We start from the raw sequence: 22,117 nt of genomic DNA, 5'->3' as shown, positions 1-22,117 counted from the left end.
AAGAGAATAGCTCCTTTTGCTCAAAATGGCCCAGGAGTGATTGGTACCTTGGCTGGATTTTGAAATCAAATATAAGAGTGCATTTATTGCCCTCAGCAAACTATATGATATTCTATCAGAATATTTTGAAGAGTTTAGCTGTGGCAGAAATATTTGCCCAAGGCAAAAACATGGTTGGAAAGAAGTGGTTTTGTCTTTTCCATTTCAATTGCAGTAATGACTTTCTATTTATATTGAGCAGTTTACTGTTCCTATATGTCAAATGAAGGGAAATTAAAACTTGAAGGCCGATTCTCATGTGCGATGAGAATGCTCAGTTTGGATACCACTACTTCTCTATGTTGCTGAGATCCTTTGATTCACAGGTTCTGAATCACTACTCCATCAGAATGATACCCATTACATCTAATTAAACTATGTTCCCCTTCACATATGTCCCACATTGATCTGAGACTGATGATGCGCCCATGTCTCCTTAATGCTAAAATACTTCCAGAGATCTTTGGAAGTTGCTACTCCAGAAGTGATTCTGTAAAAAAAGCTACATTTGTTCTGCATAGAATGTGGGTTATTTCATACTGATAGGCATTCTAGCCTTGTCCTAACTTCCAAGATTTCTTTCTTCTTCTGCAACCAAGGCACCAAACCCCACCATCCTAGGTCAAGTTATTCTCAAAAGAAACAAAGCAAAGAAAAAAAAGGGGGGTGGCTAGTGAATAGCAGACAATGGCTGAGATATTCTCATCATATATGGTGGACTTTTCATTGCCCCAGTGCTAGGGAGAGTATTCAGCACTTGTGTGGCAGTGCAGGTCCACTGAAGAGACTCAGAAACGTGACACCAGTGGCTATGTAGAAGTTCTAGTCCTACCTTGGCTATGGAGTCTAGCTGGATGTCTTAAGGCCAGTCATACTCTCTCAGCCTATGATGATCAGGCTTGGGCAACAAACCAGCCAGTCAATTCCTCTTGCACGCAACCAAATGGGTCAACACTTGATTCATCCAAATAAAATAGTGAAACTTGCATTTGCAGAAAAAAAGTGCTAGGGAAAAAAAAGCATTACAGTGGTACCCACTGTTTGTAATCGCACTGCCTGTTTTTCTTTTCGGGGCCCTTAATATACTGTATATATATATAGGTTGTTCTCTGGATATGCTCCAGTTTGTCAATGTGTTTCCTAAAATATCAAAATCTGGGTATAATATTCCAAGTACGGATCTAATTCACAGAATATGGAGGAGTATTGGATTCTGGAGAAGAAATGATAGAATGAAGATGACTCTGAAAAGCAGAGCAATGAACGTGTCACGATGAAGAGCCAGTGAATAGACCAGCTCTTTGATAGTTTTTCTCGGGACAAGGAGTGGACTTGAGATTGTCCGGAAGTGCTACAGACAGTTGCTTGTCAGCCCCTTTGAAAAAACATTGGGTTCACAGACTTCCTTTTCTAATCATTTTTGGAAATTGCTTATTAATAATCTTTCAGCTATTAGGAATCTTTGGATTGACAGGTTTTACAGCTTAGCATCTGGTGAGTTTCCTTCAATCTTTAGAAAAAATAGGTTTTAAACACAAGCTTAAGGAGTTAATTAAAAAAAACAGCAGAAGAACTTTGATCAGAACGTTTATTTTAGAAAGATACAAATAGATTAAGAGACCAGGTAAATTTGAATTGAGATTTTGGAATTAATTAAAATGAATCCTTTCCATGGGAAAATATTTTTATTATAATTCTTTTAAAAACATAATGAAACTCACTTAATTAAAAAATTGACACTAGAAGGAACTAAAAATTACAATTTAAGGAGAAAGACTCAACTTTCAAATACAGAATGAAGCAAAATACTTTAACATTGGACATATTAAAGAAGGTTTTTGAACAATGGACCCATAATTTAATTTTAAGACTTTCTGCCTCTATAGATACTCTGTTTAAAGGGAATAAAGATCAAGACACTTAAAAGTAAAGGAAGGAATATAAAGTTGGTCTATCTGATCAAGATTAAAATAAATATGTTGTTATCTGTGGTAACCCTTAAAGGACTTCTGCTGAAATCAAGACTGAAATGATGAGGCTTTATGGATTTGTTTATAGTTAAGAGATGGAAGAAGACATAGTTGCATTATAAGAGAACATGATAAGTTACTAAAATTGATTATATTGTGATGAAGGGGAAGTCATTTCTTTATATATTTCTTTATTTTATTACATTCTTATTTTCTCCTATTTTTTCTTTTTCATTTTCTGCATCTTCTATTGTTCTTTGTATTCTTTTTTAGTTTGTATTAGTTTTTGTTGTAATTGTAATTTTTAGTAAAATTACTATTAAAATGAGTAGTGTTTCAACTTCATGATTATTAATAGCACATAAGTCTTCTATTCTGTTATATTAATCAGTCCCTTTGTTTCTATCCTCAATTTTAAACTTCTTTACTTAGAGTTAAAATTTTTAGTTAGTAGTCATCAAATATTTTTCCTGCCCTATGTATGCAATCCTACAGTCTATATACTATGCATGATACTTTTCTGCATTCAAGCAAATTGGCTTTTTAATTAATAACAGGAATTTGTTCATCCCAGACTGAATGTGAACTTGCTGAAGTATTATAGTTAGATGTTATCATGCATACAGATTGCAAATTATCATGCCACTGCAAATGTTTGTGAACTGTCATATGATCTTTCTCTTGAAAAATGCCATAGGCACAATTAGTTTTTCCTTAAAGCTAGAATATTAATTTGATAGCTTTATTTTGGTACATACAAAGTACTATTTTGTGTTGAGAACCTTGCTTTACAACTCCAAAGATTAATTTTTTAAATTCTAATTGAGAATCAGTTTGAAGAACTTTCAGATCTGACAATTCAAGAATAGACATTATGGAAAAGAAAATTAGGAAAAATTAATTTAATTTGGATTTATTTTTTTTTGAAAATTTCTCCTACTGTGAATCTTGTGTTGAATTTTCATCCATACAGAAAACCTTCTTTCTTCTTTGATTCATTTCCTTCTGTTTTGATACATACTTTATTTTTTTCAAAACAGAAATAAGCAAAAGGATTTTTGCGTTCAAAACATTCTGATCTCAAAGGATCATGTTTCACCCTATCTCTATTGAAAAATTGAATCTGGGCAATAGTAATAACATTGCTTTGGTACATAATAGGCACAGAGAATTTAAAATCATATTTGTGGTAATGTTATTTTAATTATACCTAAAATAAATTAAAAATATTTTTGTCCTAGCTTAAAGTGTGGCTCTAGCACATTACCTAACTAACTACAATCTTCTGTCTGAAAACAAGACCAACATCACCCTCTCCTATGGCAGAGGCATCCCACAATCTCAGAATCCAAAACTGATATTCTTCCAGCTTCCAGCTACAATATTGGCATATTTGTTATTCTCTTAAAAATATCAATAAAATGATTTCTCAAAAATAAGAACTGTTAAATTGTAATGTGTATGAGAATCAAATAAATGTGTGTACAACCATTTTCTATAAATAATTTAAAAAACATTGCATTGACCTATTTGGGAAAGAATAAGACTCCAAACATTTGTTCTGTACTAGTGAGCTCCCGTTACTAGTCCCAGCTTCTGCCAACCTAGCAGTTTCGAAAGCATGTAAAAATGCAAGTAGAAAAAATAGGGACCGCCTTTGGTGGGAAGGTAACAGCGTTCCATGCGCCTTTGGCATAATAATAATAATAACAATAATAATAATAATAATAATAATAATAATAATTTAATTTTTATACCGCCCTTCTCCCGAAGGACTCAGGGCGGTTAACAGCCAGATAAAAATACAATACAATATACAATAAAACCCATTTAAAAAACTTATTCAACCTTGGCCAAATTAAAACTATAAAGGGCATGATATAAAACCCCATTTAAAATCCAATTTAAAACCCATATTATGCCAGTCCTGCTCGGAAGAATAAATACGTCTTCAGCTCGCGGCAAAAGGCCCGGAGGTCAGGAAGTTGACGGAATCCAGGAGGAAGCTCATTCCAGAGGGTAGGTGCCCCCACAGAGAAGGCTCTCCCCCTGGGGGTCGCCAGCCGACATTGTTTGGCTGACAGCACCCTGAGGAGACCCTCTCTATGGGAGTGCACCGGTCGGTGGGAGGCATATGGTAACAGAAGGCGGTCCCGTATATATCCAGGTCCTATGCCATGGAGTGCTTTAAAGGTGGTAACCAACACCTTGAAGTGCACCCGGATAACCACGGGTAGCCAGTGCAGCTTGCGCAGGAGGGGTGTTATATGGGAGCCACGAGTGGCTCCCTCTATCACCCGCGCAACTGCATTCTGGATCAACTGGAGCCTCCGGGTGCTCTTCAAGGGGAGCCCCATGTAGAGAGCATTGCAGTAGTCTAGGCGAGAGGTGACGAGGGCATGAGTGACCATGCACAGGGAATCCCAGTCTAGAAAGGGGTGCAACTGGCGAACCAGGCATACCTGGTAGAAGGCTCTCCTGGAGATGGTCGCCAAATGCTCTTCAAAAGACAACCGTCCATCCAGGAGAACGCCACATGACCACGGAGATGTCTTCGGACAGCGCTGGCTCTTCGGCTTTGAAACGGAGATGAGCACCACCCCCTAGAGTCGGCAACGACTAGCACGGATGTGCGAGGGGAACCTTTACCTTTACCTTAATATGACTGTTAAAAGGGACACGGTGGCTCAGGGGGCTAGGACGTTGAGCTTGTTGATTGAAAGGTCGGCAGCTCAGTGGTTCGAATCCCTAGTGCTGCTGTGTAACGGGGTGAGCTCCCATTACTTGTCCCAGCTTCTGCCAACCTAGCAGTTTCAAAAGCACGTAAAAATGCAAGTAGAAAAAATAGGAACCATCTTTGGTTGGAAGGTAACAGCGTTCCGTGCGCCTTTGGTGTCTAGTCATGCCGGCCACATGACCACGGAGACGTCTTTGGACAGCGCTGGCTCTTCGGCTTTGAAACGGAGATGAGCACCGCCCCCTAGAGTCGGCAACAACTAGCACGTATGTGCGAGGGGAACGTTTACCTTTACCTTTAATATGACTGTTGTGTTGTAAACCTTCCAGTGTGGATGGAGTGGCATCTAAAACTATAACCTGTGCCTTTTTTGCCCACATATTATCTTTTACCTGGTGGTGTATAATATACCTTTTCTGAAATTCAAGTCAAACACATGAGAAGCCACTTAAGGTACTGTACATCAGTTTGTTTTCCTCTATTAATCTGATTTCCTGCCAGGATAACCACACTGATATCTCTACAAATCTACAAAGCTTTACAAACAGCTTGGTTTTCAATAATTTCTTCCTCTTTCATAAAACCAATTGCCAGTGAGTTCCTGTTGCCTTTTTTCTTTTTTAACAGAAGGTGGGCCTATTCCTCCCCGCCCCCCAGGATACTATCCTTTCTAGAATCAATGATCTGGCAATAGCTGCTTTAAACAGTAAACTTCCAGATGGGGTTGACTATAATGAGCAAATCTTCATTAACTTATTTACATTAGATTGACAGAACCTAGCCTTAATTCATCTATCTCTCATAAAGATTCTGAAGCTTTTATTCAATTTGACGACCAAGTTGAAATCAATGAGACTGAAGACTGCTTAGAGGAATAGCATAATATATGTGAGTGAGTCGTTTTATTTATAGTACATGTTCATGCCATTAAAGAAATCAAAGGGATTCCATATATGTTTCATATAAACGTGCATAAAGTATTTTTAAACTTCATGGTCACAATGAAGCACAGAATTAGGCTTGCATAATCAATTTAATAAGCATAACCAATTCAGGGTTGGATTATGGTCAATAGTTACAATTAACTTTCATACTATTAAAATTGGCAATAGATTTCCCATGTCAATTATAATCCTGTTTGTAAGGATGTATAATTGCACTTACCAGTGTTTATCCACTATCTTTCCTTCTTCAGCTATCACTATCAAAATGTTCGGTGTATTGTCTTCAAAGACAGGACCATGGGTTTATTTGCTGGTGAAGCTCTTTTAAAATATCATGTATGGTAATTTCCCAGTTTAGAATAACTCACCAACAAGGGGCTACATAACACATATAGAAAATAGACTAGTCATACTTTGCCCTGCTTAAATAATTTAGTTTCAGTTTCAACATAGGAAACAGAAAGGAGAAAATGCAGGGTACTATTCAGCAGGTTCTGGAGAACCAGTAGTGGAAATTTTGAGTAGTTGAAGAACTGGCAAATACCACCTCTGGCTGGCCCCAGAGTGGGGTGGGAATGGAGATTTTGCAATATCCTTCCCTGAGTAGTGAGGGAATGGGGATTTTGCAGTATCCTTCCCTTGGAGTGGGGTGGGAATGGAGATTTTGCAGTGTCCTTCCCCTGCCACGCCCACCAAGCCATGCCCACAGAACTGGTAGTAAAAAAAAATTGAATTCCACCACTGAGAAAATGTGATTGGCTCACAATACTGACTTATGCTTAGTTCAAACATAACTATGACTTTATTTGCATGAAATGATAAGTAATAAAATTCAGTTAATGGATTTATTACCCATCCCCACTTGTATGTGGCATTCCTCCTTTTGAGTAAAACTGAAATGGAATTTGCAACCTAGGATAAAGCTTGGGGACAAAGCTCTTGTGTTTGGAACTGAAAGGTAACATCCATTTCACTACGGATGATATGATAAACCGGAGATTTCACTTAAAAGGCTAGGTGCATGTGTAATGGTGGTCTGTGCTTGTTAACAGAAATTTATAGCTTAACGTATCTTGAAAACATAGTCCATATGTTATTTTGTACACAACAAAAGCAGCTGACCCTAGCCTTTCACCTGTTACCTGAGGAAAAATCCGTGAGCTATGTCCACAGGATGCATTTTCTTATGGCTTGCATAATACACTTGGCTGAATTTGTATATCTCTAAGCCCAAAAGATCACATTCTGGCTTAGAGTTTTATACACAGAGTCATAGATTACTAGTTAGGAAAAGGTATCCGTACTCAGACCTTGGATCTTTCTTCCCAAAAAAGAAAGCCCACGATTGCAATTCACTTTCACATAAAGTTACAGGGATGCAGAGGCACAAAGTTACATCCAAGGCAACAGAGGAGGGATTGTAATGTTTTTGTTTATTACATATACATAGCGGTGAAAGGGTTCACCCAGGGATACCTTCCCCACTAATGATACAGGAGTTGAGACAATATAACAGTAATGGGAATACTCCTTATATTTGCCCGGAGGCTGGGTGATGCTGGAAGATGTTCTATGGTAAGTCACTAGTGGGAAAATGCCCCACAAGTGAAGTCATGGTTTCCTTACTTAATGTCCAGAACTAAGTCGAAAAATATAATTTACTGCCACAGTGTCTGAGTTCATACATTGATCCAAACCTAGACTAGCAGTATATCAAGTTAGATACATAAACCACAGTGCAGTTTAGTGTGATGTGTATGAGCTGCAAAGGTTTCAAGCGCAAATTTGTTAAATTTCACACTTTGCAGATGTTGACAGAATACAGCCCTATCCCGTTGAATGAAATCTCAGCGAAAACCAACTTTTAGGGTGTATCCCAAAGGTGCTTTTTTTTTTCAAGAGGACAACTGGACTTTCTGGTTTTTCTTTGAAGACCTTTGGCTTCTCATCCAAGAAGCTTCTACAGGTCTTGGATGAGAAGCGAAACGTCTTCAAAGAAATATCAGAAAGTCCAGTTGCCTCTTGGGGGGGAAAAACACCTTTGGGACAACCAGGACTTGGATGCCTGAGACTGTCCATAGACTTTGAGGGTGTATGTTTTAGTTTATGATTACCAGGAAATAAAGCGGGCGGGACAGGGCGGGTACCTCTTTCTCTTTCGCTGGTTAAACGAACCCCAGGTCCGCATACTCAAGGAAATACGAGGCTTAAGCTCGGCCAGGGGAGTTTCCTCCGAGCGTCTCGGGCGCACCAGGCACGGGAAACGGGCGCCGTCGGGGCGCGTGTACTACTCACCGACAGTGGTGATGTAGGAGGACGGCGGCGCGCAGGCGGTGGTGCAAAAGTCGGTGTATCGCCTCAGGATCGAGGTTTTCCCCACGAAGGAATCCCCCACCATCACGATCTTGGCCAAGCACGCTTTGGGCACCTCGCAGCCCGTCCCCTCAGCCATGGCCCACCAGCAATAGGTAGGCGTCGATCAAAGCTGGCTTCGCCGGGGTGGCTGGATAGGAGGTCTTCCTTAGAGCGATGGCGCGATTGGCGCCCAAAGCGTCGACCCCGCGTTGCCGGTTGCTGCTCCTCTTCCGTCGCTGGGCTTCGCTCTCTTCTCAAGAGTTTGGGTTTGCAGGGCTGTTCCGGTTTCCGAGGCTCCTCTTTTGTCTAAATGTTGGGCGGGCGAGCTGACGAAGTTCCTTCCCTTTTTTTTGCTGAACGGGCTCTCGGCATCTTGCCTTTTTCCAACAGAACCCTTAGAAAGAGCAGCCGCAGATTGGTCATTCGACCAACTCCACCGGAAAAGTTCTTTCCCCTTTTCCATTGGGGAGCTGCAGGAACTGGCTACTTGTGATGGAGCTCTAATTATAAACACCCGAAACCTGCCAGAAAGAAGACCAGGGCGTGCTTATCTTTTTGGATTGCTTGTACTATAGTTGCTTGGCATCACCAAAACTGTGTTGGCTTTTCCCTCTTGATGGGGTGAGATGCACTGGGGCAGTGGCAGGTTTCAATTTTTTTTACTACCGGTTCTGTGGGCGTGGCTTGGTGGGCGTAGCATGGCATGGCATGACTTGGTGGACGTGGCAGGGAAAGATTACTGGAAAATCTCCATTCCCACCCCACTCCAGGGGAAGGTTACTGCAAAATCCCCATTTCCTCTTGATCAGCTGGGACTTGGGAGGCAGAGAATAAATGGGGGTGGGGCCAGTCAGAATTTTTACTACTGGTTCTCCGAACTACTCAAAATTTCCGCTACCGGTTCTCCAGAACTGGTCAGAATCTGCTGAAACCTACCTCTGCACTTCCAAGGAGACTAAAATGCACTGATTTCCTTGAAACGTTTTCTGCAGTTGGTGAAACATGAACATTCATGTATATCATCTTTAATTATTTCAACCTGGTGTCTGATTTTTTCTTTTTCTTTTTTCTTTTGGTCTGTCATGGTAGGGAAAAGCTATAGGCCTTTTTCATTTTCACTACATGTGCCAACAGAGATCTTGTTGAGGAAATTCTTAAAAAATGAATCTATATGAGAATAACCAGCATGATTTTTTTTACAAAATCAAATATTTATGTTGTGTTTTATAAAAGAATAACAGCTACAAAGGGTCTGACACAATATAATTAATCTTACACAAATATGTATTTAAACTTGCGGCATTGATAAAATACAGAACAATCTCAATTTTAAAATTCCATAGCAGCACCAGTAGAGAAAGTAAGTTGCCTTGGTACAGGTCTTAATACTGGGCTTGAGAGCAGAATGGGGTAGAATAGAATAGAATAGAATAGAATAGAATAGAATAGAATAGAATAGAATAGAATAGAATAGAATAGAATTTTTTATTGGCCAAGTGTGATTGGACACACAAGGAATTTGTCTTGGTGTATATGCTTTTAGTGTACATAAAAGAAAAGATACCTTCATCAAGGTATAACACTTACAATACTTAATGATAGTCATAGGCTACAAATAAGCAATCAGGAAACAATCAATATCAATATAAATTGTAAGGATACAAGCAACAAAGTTACAGTCATCTCCTCCCCTCAGATCTCCTCCCCTCAAATTACATAGCTCAGTTTCTATTTCTTTTATAGATTAGGACTGAATACTATGCAGAGCAGTATTAGAAGAACTGAAGACAAGATGCTTGAAGGCACAAGACCTTGCAGGGCAGGAAAAAGGTGCTACTAATCAGTCAGCAGTTACCAATTTAAAGTTGTGTAAATCTTTACTTTCCTACCAAAGAACTGACTCTGCACTAAGTGAGAAGAATGTGTAAAAGGTAACTGAGGGAGATAGGGAGAGAGAGCTGCTGGTGGGAAACTTTAAATTATCTGCTCACAATTATGGGGGATGGAAAATAGAGGAGGCAATTAATTACATGAAATAAATGAATTGGAGGGGCAGGAATGAATTGGAAAGAAGAGGCCAGTTATATGCCTGAGAAGCTCCGAAACAGGACATCAAGGTTTGGCCTTCCCCATTTGCACTTAAATATGGGATTAGAAGTACAGCCTCTGTGTGTGAAAACTCCTTTAAATCCAGGAGCTGTGGTTGAGTCTTCAGCTGCAAATAGCAATCTGTTGCTCAAAGACAAGTAGTTATACAATAGAGCTGAATTTTTCTTTATGTATGTGCAAACAGAAGAAGAACTTCCTAGATACATATTATGGCTTGCTACAAATGTTACATCAAGCAGTTGTTTGCCAAAAAGGGGAAATTATTTTGTATGTAGTAAATCTGTTAACTCCCAAGTCAAATTCTTCCAACAGATAATTTGTAAGAAGGTTAATTACCAAGGTTAGAGGATATAGACTTATCTCATTAGCCCTGGAGAAGAGGCAGATTTTAGCGCCTGCTTTTACCACTTATTAATTGCTATTATCATAATCGGTTTAACACCAAAGTTTGTTTGAGCCTCCTTTGATTCAAGTTTAGCTCCTGATAACATATACATGTCATCTATTTTCTTGGCAAAGAATGTAGAACTGGTTTGTGATTCCTTCTTCTGGGTTGTTCTGACTTTCTACCGTAGCCTACACCCCTGCTACTTCGTGTTTGTCCCCCATCCAACTACTAACTAGATGTGATTCTGCTTAGCTTTTTGAAGTCACAAAAAGCTGTTGCTGCTACCTAACAGGCCAGAGACTCCTATTTGAAGTCCTCATTTAAAGACAAATAACCGTAAGAAGAGAGCAAAAACTTAAACTGCATTAAATAAGATTTAGAAATGTACCAGTAAGTTAATACTTGTTGAAAGTATCTCCACATTTTTTCTCATTAATTCTTGTTAAAATCTATTGGAAAAAGTCTTTTGAATAATGAAATCTAGAGTCTGTAGGCTTGGAGCTATATACCGGAAGTTCCTAGTACAACCAATCAAATGGCAACAGCTATTCTTTTCCCCCCTCAATATATGTGAATTACTAGTGGCTGCGATATCTTTTCGAGCATATTGCTGGTCAAAAAATGGGGAAAACCTAAGCAGAAAACAGGAACAATATTTTAGGCAGGAACTAAATGGATTATTTACTAACTTTATATTGTACAGTTCCAGTTATTTCAGTTCTATTTGCAATATTTAGTCAGATGTCAGACACAAACCTGCTTAATTTTAAAAGCGCAACTGTTATGTATGTTTTTCATAGTCCCTCACTTAAAATTATTATTCTTTCTGTTTCATTTTATTCATATTCCTACCCACAAGAGGACACTCTTTCCATTTTTCTTCCAACAAATATTAAAAGCTTTCAGAATATTATTAGCCTTTCTAGACCCTTCCTCCTAATTCCGATGTTTTTAATTGCACTGATAGCTATAGTTCTAATACAGTATGTCGGAGTCAGTAGTTTAACTCACATTTTAATGTGATCATAGCAAATTTCAGACTTTCAGACCCATAACTGAATTAAAATGTGATTTCTCCTGTTTTGCAACATGGGTTTCTAATAAAAATGTGTGTGCAGTCATCTACATATTGGTACATAGAAATGCTTCTATATATGAACACACACACATACACACACATACACACACACACATATCTCAACATATTGGGAAAAAGTACTTGTGCATATATTAAGAGAAATACATAGACAAATAACTTAAAAAGGGTACTGAAAAGTAGCATGAAATGCAGTAGCAAGGTGCTAGTCAGTTCAAAATACAGAAATAATGCACTGTGCTTCTTGAAATATCTGCATTGATTGCCACTTTATTTAGAAGGCCTAATTTAAGTTACTGATATTAATCTTTAAATCTTAGATGTCTTAAGACCTGACTGTTTGAAGGCCCACCTCTTGTATTACAAACATGTCTGAGTGTTAAGATTTATAAGAGAGGGAGCCTTCTGAAGATGCCTTCACTGTAAGAGGTTTATTAATTCAACACGTGGAAAAGAGTCATTTGCTTTGTTTTGAGCTATAGAATGAGCTGCCTGTAGAATAGGAGCCAACAGGCATCTCTTTCACCAGGATTTTAATTAATTTTAATATAATCATCGTTTTATTTGTTTATTTAAACAATTTATGTGGCTACCCATCTCACAGCAGTAATTCTGGTCAGCATACAAAGAATTAACCTGTCTCTCCCAAATAAAATTAAAACAGTCTACTATCCACATAACATATGGAGTTGAGAAAAGACTACTTCCCAATTTATAAACAAAAAACAACAACAACACAGCAATAAAGCCAGTCAATCAGCAGAGGCCACTTAACCTCCTGGCCCAAATGCCTTAGGGACCAATCTGGTCTTTAGTGCCTTGCAAAACGCTGATGTTTTGGGGCCATATATGTTCCATAGAGCAGGCACTGTGAACAGAGAAAGCATGACTCTTGGATCCACCAAAATCACACTGCTTGATAGCAGAGACCAAAAATTTGCCCAGCCTGTTGGCTTTGGTGGGCTGAGCAAAAACAATATGAGATGGGCAAGCTCACAAGTAGTCTGGCCTGGTACTATGTAGGGTTTTATAGGTAATAATGAGCTATTTAAATTTCACCTGGAAGCCCACTTGAAGCCAATAAAGCTTGAAGAACTGTAGTTTTATAGAAGTGTATTCACAGATGTTCCCCAGGCTGCTATATATTCTGGAGCAGTTGCAGTTTCCAGATGTTCTTCAAGGGCAGCCCCATTACGGTAAATTAAAGGGGAGGTGATTAAGGTAGTGGTTACCATAAGGTTTCCAATTCAGAAAGGGGCACAATTGGTATACCGGTACAAGCTAAACTTGTGTTTAGGTGCTCCCAGTCATAGTTGCCACCTGTTTTTCGAGCAAGAGTTGTGAACCCAGGAAAACTCGCAGGTTTTGCATCACATGTGTCTTGGGCAGTATAACCCCATTCAGAGTCAAACATGGACTTCCTTTGGTCTTGCCAGAACTGAGTTGAAGCCCATTCTCCCTCTCATCCAAACTCTCCGGCATGCAGTCTTTGTGGAAGAACTACAGGAATATCAACCTATTTGTCATGCCCCTGTCGGAGTCTGAATCCAAAGGGGGAGAGGAACAGCTGACAGAGTGAGAGAGTGGCTCCATTGGCTGTGGAAGAAACTGGGGAAGTGCAAAGTCAGGCTGGGCAGAGCAGGGGAGAGGTAGAATAAGGGAGAGGGGGTTCAGATGAAGACCAAGGCCTACTCCCTCCTCATCCTAGGCAGGGCAGAGAGGAACGGAGAAGAGAGCAATGTGGGTTGCGTGGCTTACGAGGGAGGAAAGGGACCCAATCTTCTTTACAAGGCACAGCTGTTGGTGGAATTTAAAAGGAAAGGCAAATGGGAGGGGCAGTTGTCGGGAACAAACACTGAGTTCATCTGGTGTTTATCTGAAGTCCTGGCATCCTCCTAGTGGTTTGATTTACTGCCGTGCTACTTCTGGAATTCCCTATTTTGCTACTTCTGGAATTCCCTATTTTGCTTGCCCTGCTGGATTAATTACCTGGTCTTGCCTTGTTGGATATTTTTGTTGAAAGTTTTCTTTTACAATGTTTGGGACTGAAGTATTGTCAGCCAAAGATTATTACAGGTTGGTGGAAGAGCTCTCTCCAGGCCGGAGAGTTGAAAGGGACATTGGGGGCACAGTTGGTAATAATAAAGGGATCTCTGGCTGTTTTGCCTTTGTGTCACACCCCGGGTCATCACACTATTGGTCTACATAAGATCTGCATTCCTTGCACATGAGAAAAACCTCAATGAAATACAAGGATAAAAACAAAATTGTAACATGCAGTAATGATAGTAATATTTTTATTGATCCTGCCATCTAAAATATCCTAATTACTACAGTCTGAAATCAGAGAGCTGTATCTGGTCCCCACTGCATAGAGATTTCATATAATTGGAAAAGCAAAAACATCTTTTAGGAATTTTGTTGCCTTTTCCATTATCCCTCAAATATTCCATTATCCATCAAATGCACTGTTAGATACAATTACCTCTTCTGAATCAAATTTGTACATCTGGCATTTCCCATTCTTGACCACTTTCTTACTAGCTTGTGAAATAAATACAATTTTTTGGTAGTGTGAACTTTCTTTAGCACTGCCTTTTTTATATTGGAATATAAATTGATCATTTCCAGTCTCTTGGCCACTGCTGTGTTTTCCTTTCTTCCTTCCAGACAAGTAGCATGTTAACTGCCTAAGTTTTCAAACCATTCTGCTAGTATTTCATCAGCTCCTGCAGCTTTATTGTTAGCAATATTTTTTAGGGCCCATTTAACTTTGCTTTCCAGAATGTCTGGTTCTAGTTCAATGATCAAGTCTTGGTGTGTATCATAGATTTTGGGACTGTTTTTGCACAGTTCTTTCATATAATCACACTATTGCTCTTTTATATCTTTCTTCAACAGAACTTTGCTTTCTTTTATGTTCCCATCTTTTTATTAAAAATTCCTTTGATTTTAGTAATTTTCTTAAATAAACATCCTGTCCTTCCCATTTGATTACTACCTTGGGATTCTTTGAATATCTTATTTAGATATAAACTCCTTGCCTATTTTTGCTCTTCAGCTTTTCTTCTACTTTTAATTTATCTGTAACAGCCACTTGGCCTTCTTTGCTTTTTGCACTTTGGGAAGTTTTTTTGCTTATTTTCTCTTTAATAAGATGTCATAAATTTCAGGTCAGAGTCCAGATAGTCCTCAACTTACAAGCACAATTAAGCCCAAAATTTCTGTTGTTCAGTGAAACATTTGTTAAACGAGTTTTGCCCCATTTTACGACCTTTCTTGCCACAGTTGTTAAATGAATCACTGCAATTGATAAGTTAGTAACCCGGTTGTTAAGTGAATCTGGCTTCCCCATTGACTATGCTTGTCAGAAGGTTGCAAGATATCTTGAGACACAGTAATGGTCATAAATATGAATGAGTTGCCAAGCATCTGAATTTATTCTGTCAAAAGTCTTCAAGAATGGTTCAGGCTTTTAATCACTCACCACTTCCGGAATCATCTCAAATAAGAATATTCCCAGTTACAATCTGACTTTGCAATAGTCATGCCACACTGCTTTAAGTACAATAGTACTTTCTATCTGGTTTTCCTACATTTTTTTTGAAAAACATAAGTATCAAGACTTGACATTAGAAGTGGCTCTTGAATTCCAGAAAAATCAAATTACTTCATTAAAGAGCCAACACCAATATACTGGTTGCTGACTTCATGCAATTAGAAGGGAGAATATGAGAAGTTGATATTCTCCATAATAATTTTAAGTCAGGACTGCAGGCAGGTCATTTTCTTCTAATCTTTTATTCCCTCACCACTTCTGGAATCACCTCAAAGAAGAATGTTTCCGGTTTGTAATGCATGGTTACCAAATGAAAGGATAATTCCAAGTAGCCACACATCTTAAATGGATTCTAAGCCTATGCTCTTGTGAATAATAATATCAACCTAAAATATTTGTGAATAGTAAAATTATATTTGGAATGGTAAATCTTCCTACTTTGGATGTTAGTTTCAATCCACCTAATATCAATTACTTACATGTGAAAAATAAATGCATTATTTCCTCCATATCTTTATGTTGGCGTATGAAAAAAATACCTGAGAATCACTTTAGAGTCCAGATAGGGTCCTTGCAGTGTTAAGAACTTTATTTACAATGTTTTCTAATAAATTAGTAAGAAATCTGATGGACTAAAGATGGGCTGAAGCGGGATGAAATCTACTTACCTTCCTTACTGGCTCAGAAGTGCATGCACCGTGCGTGTGCGTCACATACGCATGCAGACCTGTGTATGTGCAAAACCTTCTGTGCAAAACCAGGAAGTAATGACACCCAGGGGGAGGGGTGGGCAGAGCTTTGCTCCGCCATCGCTACCAGATCACTGAACTACCGGCCGTGATCACTACCGGATTGCGCGATGCGGTCCTATCTGGTAGCATTTCACCCATGGGCTGAAGCATATTAATAATTACATCTTTCTAGTCAACACTATCACAGATACCGTGCTGAATTGTTAAATATTATAATTTGAAAAAGACAGAAAGCAACAAATGTCTTTGCAAACCTGAAGAGCTCTATTTGGATGGCAGCAAGGGAAACAAGGAAAACTATAGTTCCTATATTGCAATTAATGGATGACAGTATGCTAATAAGTCTGATTAACTAAGCAGGTGATTCATGCAATAATCCTTCTTGAAAGAAAGTGCCCATTTTGAGATGCTAAATGAGAGCATAAATGCAGTCAGGCATAGGAGCCTTAAAGATAGAAAGTGTGCAGACCTGCTTGTTAATGTAGTCAGAGAAATTAATTCTTCGGGGTGAGAGGGGTTCGTTTTTCATATTGTATAAGACTAAGGTTCAAAATTCAACGGCATACAGTTATATTTCTGTCCAATCAAAATGCATGCAGTGATTTAGCAGAGCAGAGTGATATTCCTAATGTTAATCACTTGATAGGAAGGTAAGGATTCATAACATACAAATTCTTTGCTTCAGCTAAAATGGCTCATGCCAGCTCTTAATAGTGGCCTCTTTACAAAAACATCACAATCTGTAATAAAAGTAAAACTGTATTAGCAGACTGTTCTATGATTGAAATAATTTCTCAAAGGAAAGAAAGAAGGAAAGGAAGAAAATTCATAAGATGAACATGTAACATCTTCAGTTGGAAAGGAAATTTATTTTACAGGTGATGATTCAAATGATCGTGAAGACCTTTAAGGCCCTATATATGGTCTATATGGTACCTGCCCACCCCACTGGGTTGGATACAATGGGCATGCTCGAGGTCCCATCTCCTAAATATAGCAATTTACTAGCACCTGGGAAGTGTGCCCTTTCCATAGCAGCCCCCACCTGTGGAACATGCTTCCCTCTGAGATTTAGCAGACCCCAATTTTTTTAACCTTCCAGAATGCTGTAAAGAGCTGGCTGTTTCCCCCAAGCGTGAGGTAACATAAGGTAGTCTTGGGAAACTCCCCGCCAGGCAGGAGGAGGGATTAAGTGGGGAGTTAACCTTGAATCTTTGCACAACTGCAAGAGTCCTAGGACTGACATTCCCACCCCCCACAAGTTTCATGGAATTTTATCTGTTTGTTCCCAAGTCTGGGGAAATTCTTGTACTGAGGTAGAATACAATAAAGTAGTCAACTTGAACCTTTTCACATGTGGATCTGATTGCTTGTACCTGACAGTAGGAGCCTGTGGATGATTATCTTGGATGCATCCAAGTATGATGGCTGAAGCACATAGTTTTTGTTTGTTTGTTATTGTTGTTATGATCTATTCAGAGTTCTATTCTTAAGATGAGCAGCCATACAAAATTTAAATAAATAAATAAATGTCTATAGAGGCTCTCGAGGCAATTCTGCACTCTAGAATTTCACGGAGAACTTTTATGGAGGAGGAAAAGTAGTTTTCATTTGTAGGTGATGAAAACAAAGGAATTTGTTCCTGTTCTGTCTGTTCACATGTAAAAAACATGTATATTGCTTATCTCTGAAGAAGAGCTAAGCAGAGTTTACAACAAAGCCATTGTAATGCCTCACTCCAAAATTCAGTACACACACCCTACTTTGTCTCATGGATTGGATCAAAGATAAAAAGGAGGTCCTTGCAGAGCTATCATTTATCATTTTGATTAAAAAAATTTAAGCTTTTCCAGCAAGATAACATTGTTTTCAATACTTAATTGACAGCAAGCTCAGCCTATATTAGGTTTGAGTTTCAAATGCTAACCAAAGACTCCTTAACTAGTAATAAAAAAGCCTTCTAGTCAGTGCAAGTAATGTAATTATTAGTTAGAATGCTTAGCCAATGTCCTTAACCCAAACGTTTTTCAAACTCCTCCAGCCCATTCAGCAATGCCTCCCACATTGCTATTTTGGATGCTTACCAATTGTTCTGGTTATTTTCTTAGCAAACTACTATAAAACTTCCTGTAGTTAAATGATCACTTGGTTTATTACTAGCAATAACTGGACACACAGGAGATGACTCAGTGGAAGGTCCAATGGCAAGATTATAAAATTCTGATAAAAATCCACTGCTTTTGCTTTGATTTCCAGAATGAAGAATAATTCCTCAGTGTGGGGCTGAAGATATGCAAACAAAACAGCAACAGTAGTGCTATCTAGTGAGCTGTGTGGTTGTTAAATAAACCTCAAGGCATTCATGAGGACAATTTCTCTACTGAAAGTTGAATGAGGTATCTCTAAACCTATCCATTGCCCTATTTGACTTGTTTACCAAATTCTAGAAAATGTTCTGGAAATGCACAGAAGTTCTAGGACAACCTTACCCAACCTGAATGTCCTGCTTGAACTTCACCATTTTGGCTGGGAGTTATAAATACTGACATCTACATATCTGGGAAATGTTGGGAAAGACTAGTCTTTCATGTTGGGAAATGCTAGCCTAGTATATTATAGGACAAATTATACTATTTTTTAACTGGACTTCTAATCTCTTCAGTCAGATGTATTTTTTCCTACTATTTTCAGTTGCAAGTTTAATTAGTTGGAATAATCAATGCTGTGAGGATAATATTAATTCATTCAATATAAGGAACTAAGATCATTAACTGATCTTAGTTTCATTGGGTTGAAATATGAATACTCTGGAGTCTATACTTTATTGCTGCCTAATGCTTGATTATTTGGTAGAGCTGAATCTCATCTGCCAATATAGTTGAAGGTCTTTGTAGTAGTAGGAGATGTATAAGTTGCCTCTGAGGATACTAAAAACATTTGTCCTACATTGGCACTGTTCCATTTGTGTAATGGAGCAGCTAACTTAGACCCATTTATTACAGGATGATGGTTTTGCTAAGCCAGTGTAGATTCACTCCATCAGCTTAAATAACTTGTCTTCTAAAGTTAATTGATTTGTCTAGTCTACTAAGGACAATAATGGCACCCTTCAATTGGTATAGCTTAATTACAGTTTGAATTGGAAAGAAATTATCCTCCCATCTCCACTTGTTGGTTAAATATGGACTTTCCTCTTGATAGTGGCCTTTAGAATGTACTGTGGAGTAGTCCAAAGTCTACAAACTGTACAAAGGCAGAAAATGTGTCCCCAAACTGTCAGATGCTAAGCAGAGTTCCTTATAGTTAGATAAAACATCAAAGGAGCAAAAAGATGGCTAGTTCTGGCAATCTGCAGAATAAACCCCAAAACAAAACAAAACAAAACAAATCAAACCTTAGGCTAATTACATTTCCTCCAAAGGCATTAAACTTGTGTCTCATTGGTAAAGGCATTAGTTGTGATTCCATCTCTGCCATTCAGACAGAAGCAGAATAGGACTATGCTATTAGATAATGTGGGAAAGAACTATATGGATACACATAATCATCCTGCAGGAATTCTGTGAGAATTACAAAAAGTATTAACAATCAAAGTTTATTAGGTAATTTATTATAAATTCAGTCTGAGAAGAGTTAAATCATCTCATTGAACACTTATTAGGCTGAATTTATAATAAATTAGAAAAAGCAGAGTATTAGAACTGAAAGAAGAAATTACTTAAGCCTAAATTTAAATAAGTTTTCCTTTTGACATTTTTATCAGAATGATTTTTATAGATTGAAGGATACTGGTGTAATGTTGCAATTTAAGGCAGTCTCTGTAACTGGTTTTGATGTCTTACTCAGCTTTGTACCAGTAGTACTAGTTCTATAATAATTTGCATGAAAACAAATATGAGGATGAGGAAGCATTTTCCCTTGTGTGCAATTCCCACAAAACATTTACATTCTTCTAATTTATTGGTTTACTGCACCACTTAGTGCATTCTGGAGATGTGTAGAATGCCCTAACTGTTGGAATATGCAGACAAATTTCCCCCTTTTTGCACTAAGTCATTCACTGTCTCCTTGAAGTCATCACATTCTTTGTTGCAGAGAGCTTCATAGCAGTAAGGATGAACTTTTCTATCAAACAAAGAAGAAGAAAATCAGACAGCCATGAGGTAAGGAGAACAAAAATGGGACGAGGGAACAATTGTCCAATACACTAAACAGGATTGGATGGATTTATTAGGTAATATGTTACAATACAATTAGATCCTCATCTACATAAGGATATTCAACAGAAGAGAGAAGAAAAACTTGTAGTTATTGGCAGGGGTGGGATTCAGCTGATTTGGACCGGTTCAGACGAACCGGATGCTAATTTTACATCTGGTTCACTGAACTGGTAGTTGCAAGGACTGGCTGACCCCACGCACCCCCTCCCAGGAGTCTCCCCATAGCCCATTTTGGATGCCAGGTAAGTGCGGGTCCCATGTGGAGGCTCTGGGAAGGCAAAAAACGGGCCTCCTGGAAGTTCCAGAAGTCTGGAAATGGGCCCATTTCTGGCCTCCAGAGAGCCTCCAGAGCCTGGGGGAGGCTACTTTCACCCTCCCGGAGGCTTGAGGAAAGCCTCCAGAATATGGAGAGGGCAAAAACGCGCCCCCCCCCTGCTGTGGTACAGGAGGCCGAGTAGACTATGCCCACCCAGCAACGGGGCAGAGAACTGGTTGCTAAAATTTTTCAACATATTATGGTTATTGGGCTAGGCAAAGGAGAGAATACAACTAAAATAACACTCTCTTCCAAGAAAAAGTATTTTAATCCCCTTGTTTTTTCCCTCCTTCCTTCTCCCCAATATTATAGCATAATTATTTATACAATTTAAAAATTTGGGACTGAGTTAGAGTTTTCCAGGAAAACATTCCTGTTATTATTCCTTTCAAGGGCTTCCAAAGTGGTATTTGTCTGGACATGTAAAATCTCTTCATTTGCTTGCTAAATACTCAGACATCATTACCAGAATGGAGATTGTTAAATTCTGCTTAACCTTATTTATTACCCTTTGCTAATGTCTGAGATTGGGTATAGAATATGTGGGTGAGAAAAAAGATCATAGCATGCATTTTATGTGAATAAATTAAAACAATCAGGAATATTACTCTTCTCTGTAAAGCTTGCTAATGCAATCTTATGGTAAAAGCAACCAGTACAATCATCTTTTTCAATCAATAACGAAAGGCAAATATGTCATCTCAACATTCTATTTCTGTGTATTTAATGCCTGGCCATTTCTTTCTTTTTTGGTATTATTATGCAATTACAGGTAGGCCTCAACCTATGAACATTCATTTAGTGATCGTTCAGTTATAAAAGCACTGAAAAGTGGGTCCTTGCACTTATTACTGGTGCAGTATCCCTATCGTCATATGATAAAAAATCAAGTGCTTGGCAAGCAGCATGTATTTCCAATGATTACAGCATCCCAGGGTCACCATTTGCGACCTTCCCAGCTGGCACCCGACAAGCAAGTTCAATGGGTGGAGCCAAATTTGCTTATCAACTTCATGATTCGCTGAACAACTGCAGTGATTTGGTTAACAACCGTGGCAATAAAAGGTGGTAAAATTGGGCACGATTGACTCAATTGCCTCCAACTTCCATTAGCAATGGAAGTCCTACTCCTAACTGTGGTCATAAGTCAAGGACTACTTGTATTTTTCTTGTTGACTTCAGAATGCCTGTGGTTCTTTTCCTAGGATTTGCCAGCCCTCTATTCATATGACCTTTTAAAAAAAGGAAAAGTAGCATGCTAGAAAGCAAAGCACTAGCTTTTACTACTGTCTTTATTTGTAAGAATACTCAATTGGGCCTTGAGGTGGTTGCACAGTGTGCATTATTGGAAATATCCCCTCCCCTCCCCCATGGATTTCCAGAAAAAAAAAAGCAAAGCTAATAAGGAATGATTGATAGTATTCAAGGAAAATTATCACGGACAGGTCCATGGACTATTAGGTAAATAACCTCAACCAGTTTGCTTTCTGGTAGCTCTGCGACTTATGTCCATCACCATAGTTCTTTTATGAAAAACCATCCTTCAGCATGGCAATCATTTGTTGAGAGCCTCGACAATGTGAGCGCTCAACATCAACATATACTGTACCAATTGATTTTTAAAAAAATATC

At 38.6% G+C, this 22,117-nt stretch overlaps 1 protein-coding gene and 1 long non-coding RNA gene across 6 annotated transcripts in view; one reads left to right on the top strand and one right to left on the bottom strand.

The window, feature by feature from the left end:
- Positions 1–8,321, bottom strand: part of LOC131196407 (ras-related protein Rab-10-like) — a 34,759-nt gene extending 26,438 nt beyond the window's left edge. For all 3 annotated transcript variants that reach the window (XR_009154713.1, XM_058179194.1, XM_058179195.1), the window contains exon 1: positions 7,986–8,321. Coding sequence is in view for 2 of the 3 variants with exons in the window: in XM_058179194.1 (XP_058035177.1) it covers positions 7,986–8,142 (157 nt within the window). In the remaining variant the exon portion in view is untranslated. The remainder of the gene's footprint in view (positions 1–7,985) is intronic.
- Positions 1–22,117, top strand: part of LOC131196408 (uncharacterized) — a 148,018-nt gene that overhangs the window by 35,884 nt on the left and 90,017 nt on the right. The gene's annotated exons all lie outside the window — the stretch shown is intronic.

Source organism: Ahaetulla prasina, chromosome 3, assembly GCF_028640845.1.
Source record: "Ahaetulla prasina isolate Xishuangbanna chromosome 3, ASM2864084v1, whole genome shotgun sequence".
NCBI classification, from domain to species: domain Eukaryota; kingdom Metazoa; phylum Chordata; class Lepidosauria; order Squamata; family Colubridae; genus Ahaetulla; species Ahaetulla prasina.
The sequence above is the reverse complement of the archived record's forward strand: the minus strand, read 5'-3'. Positions and strand labels throughout refer to the sequence as shown.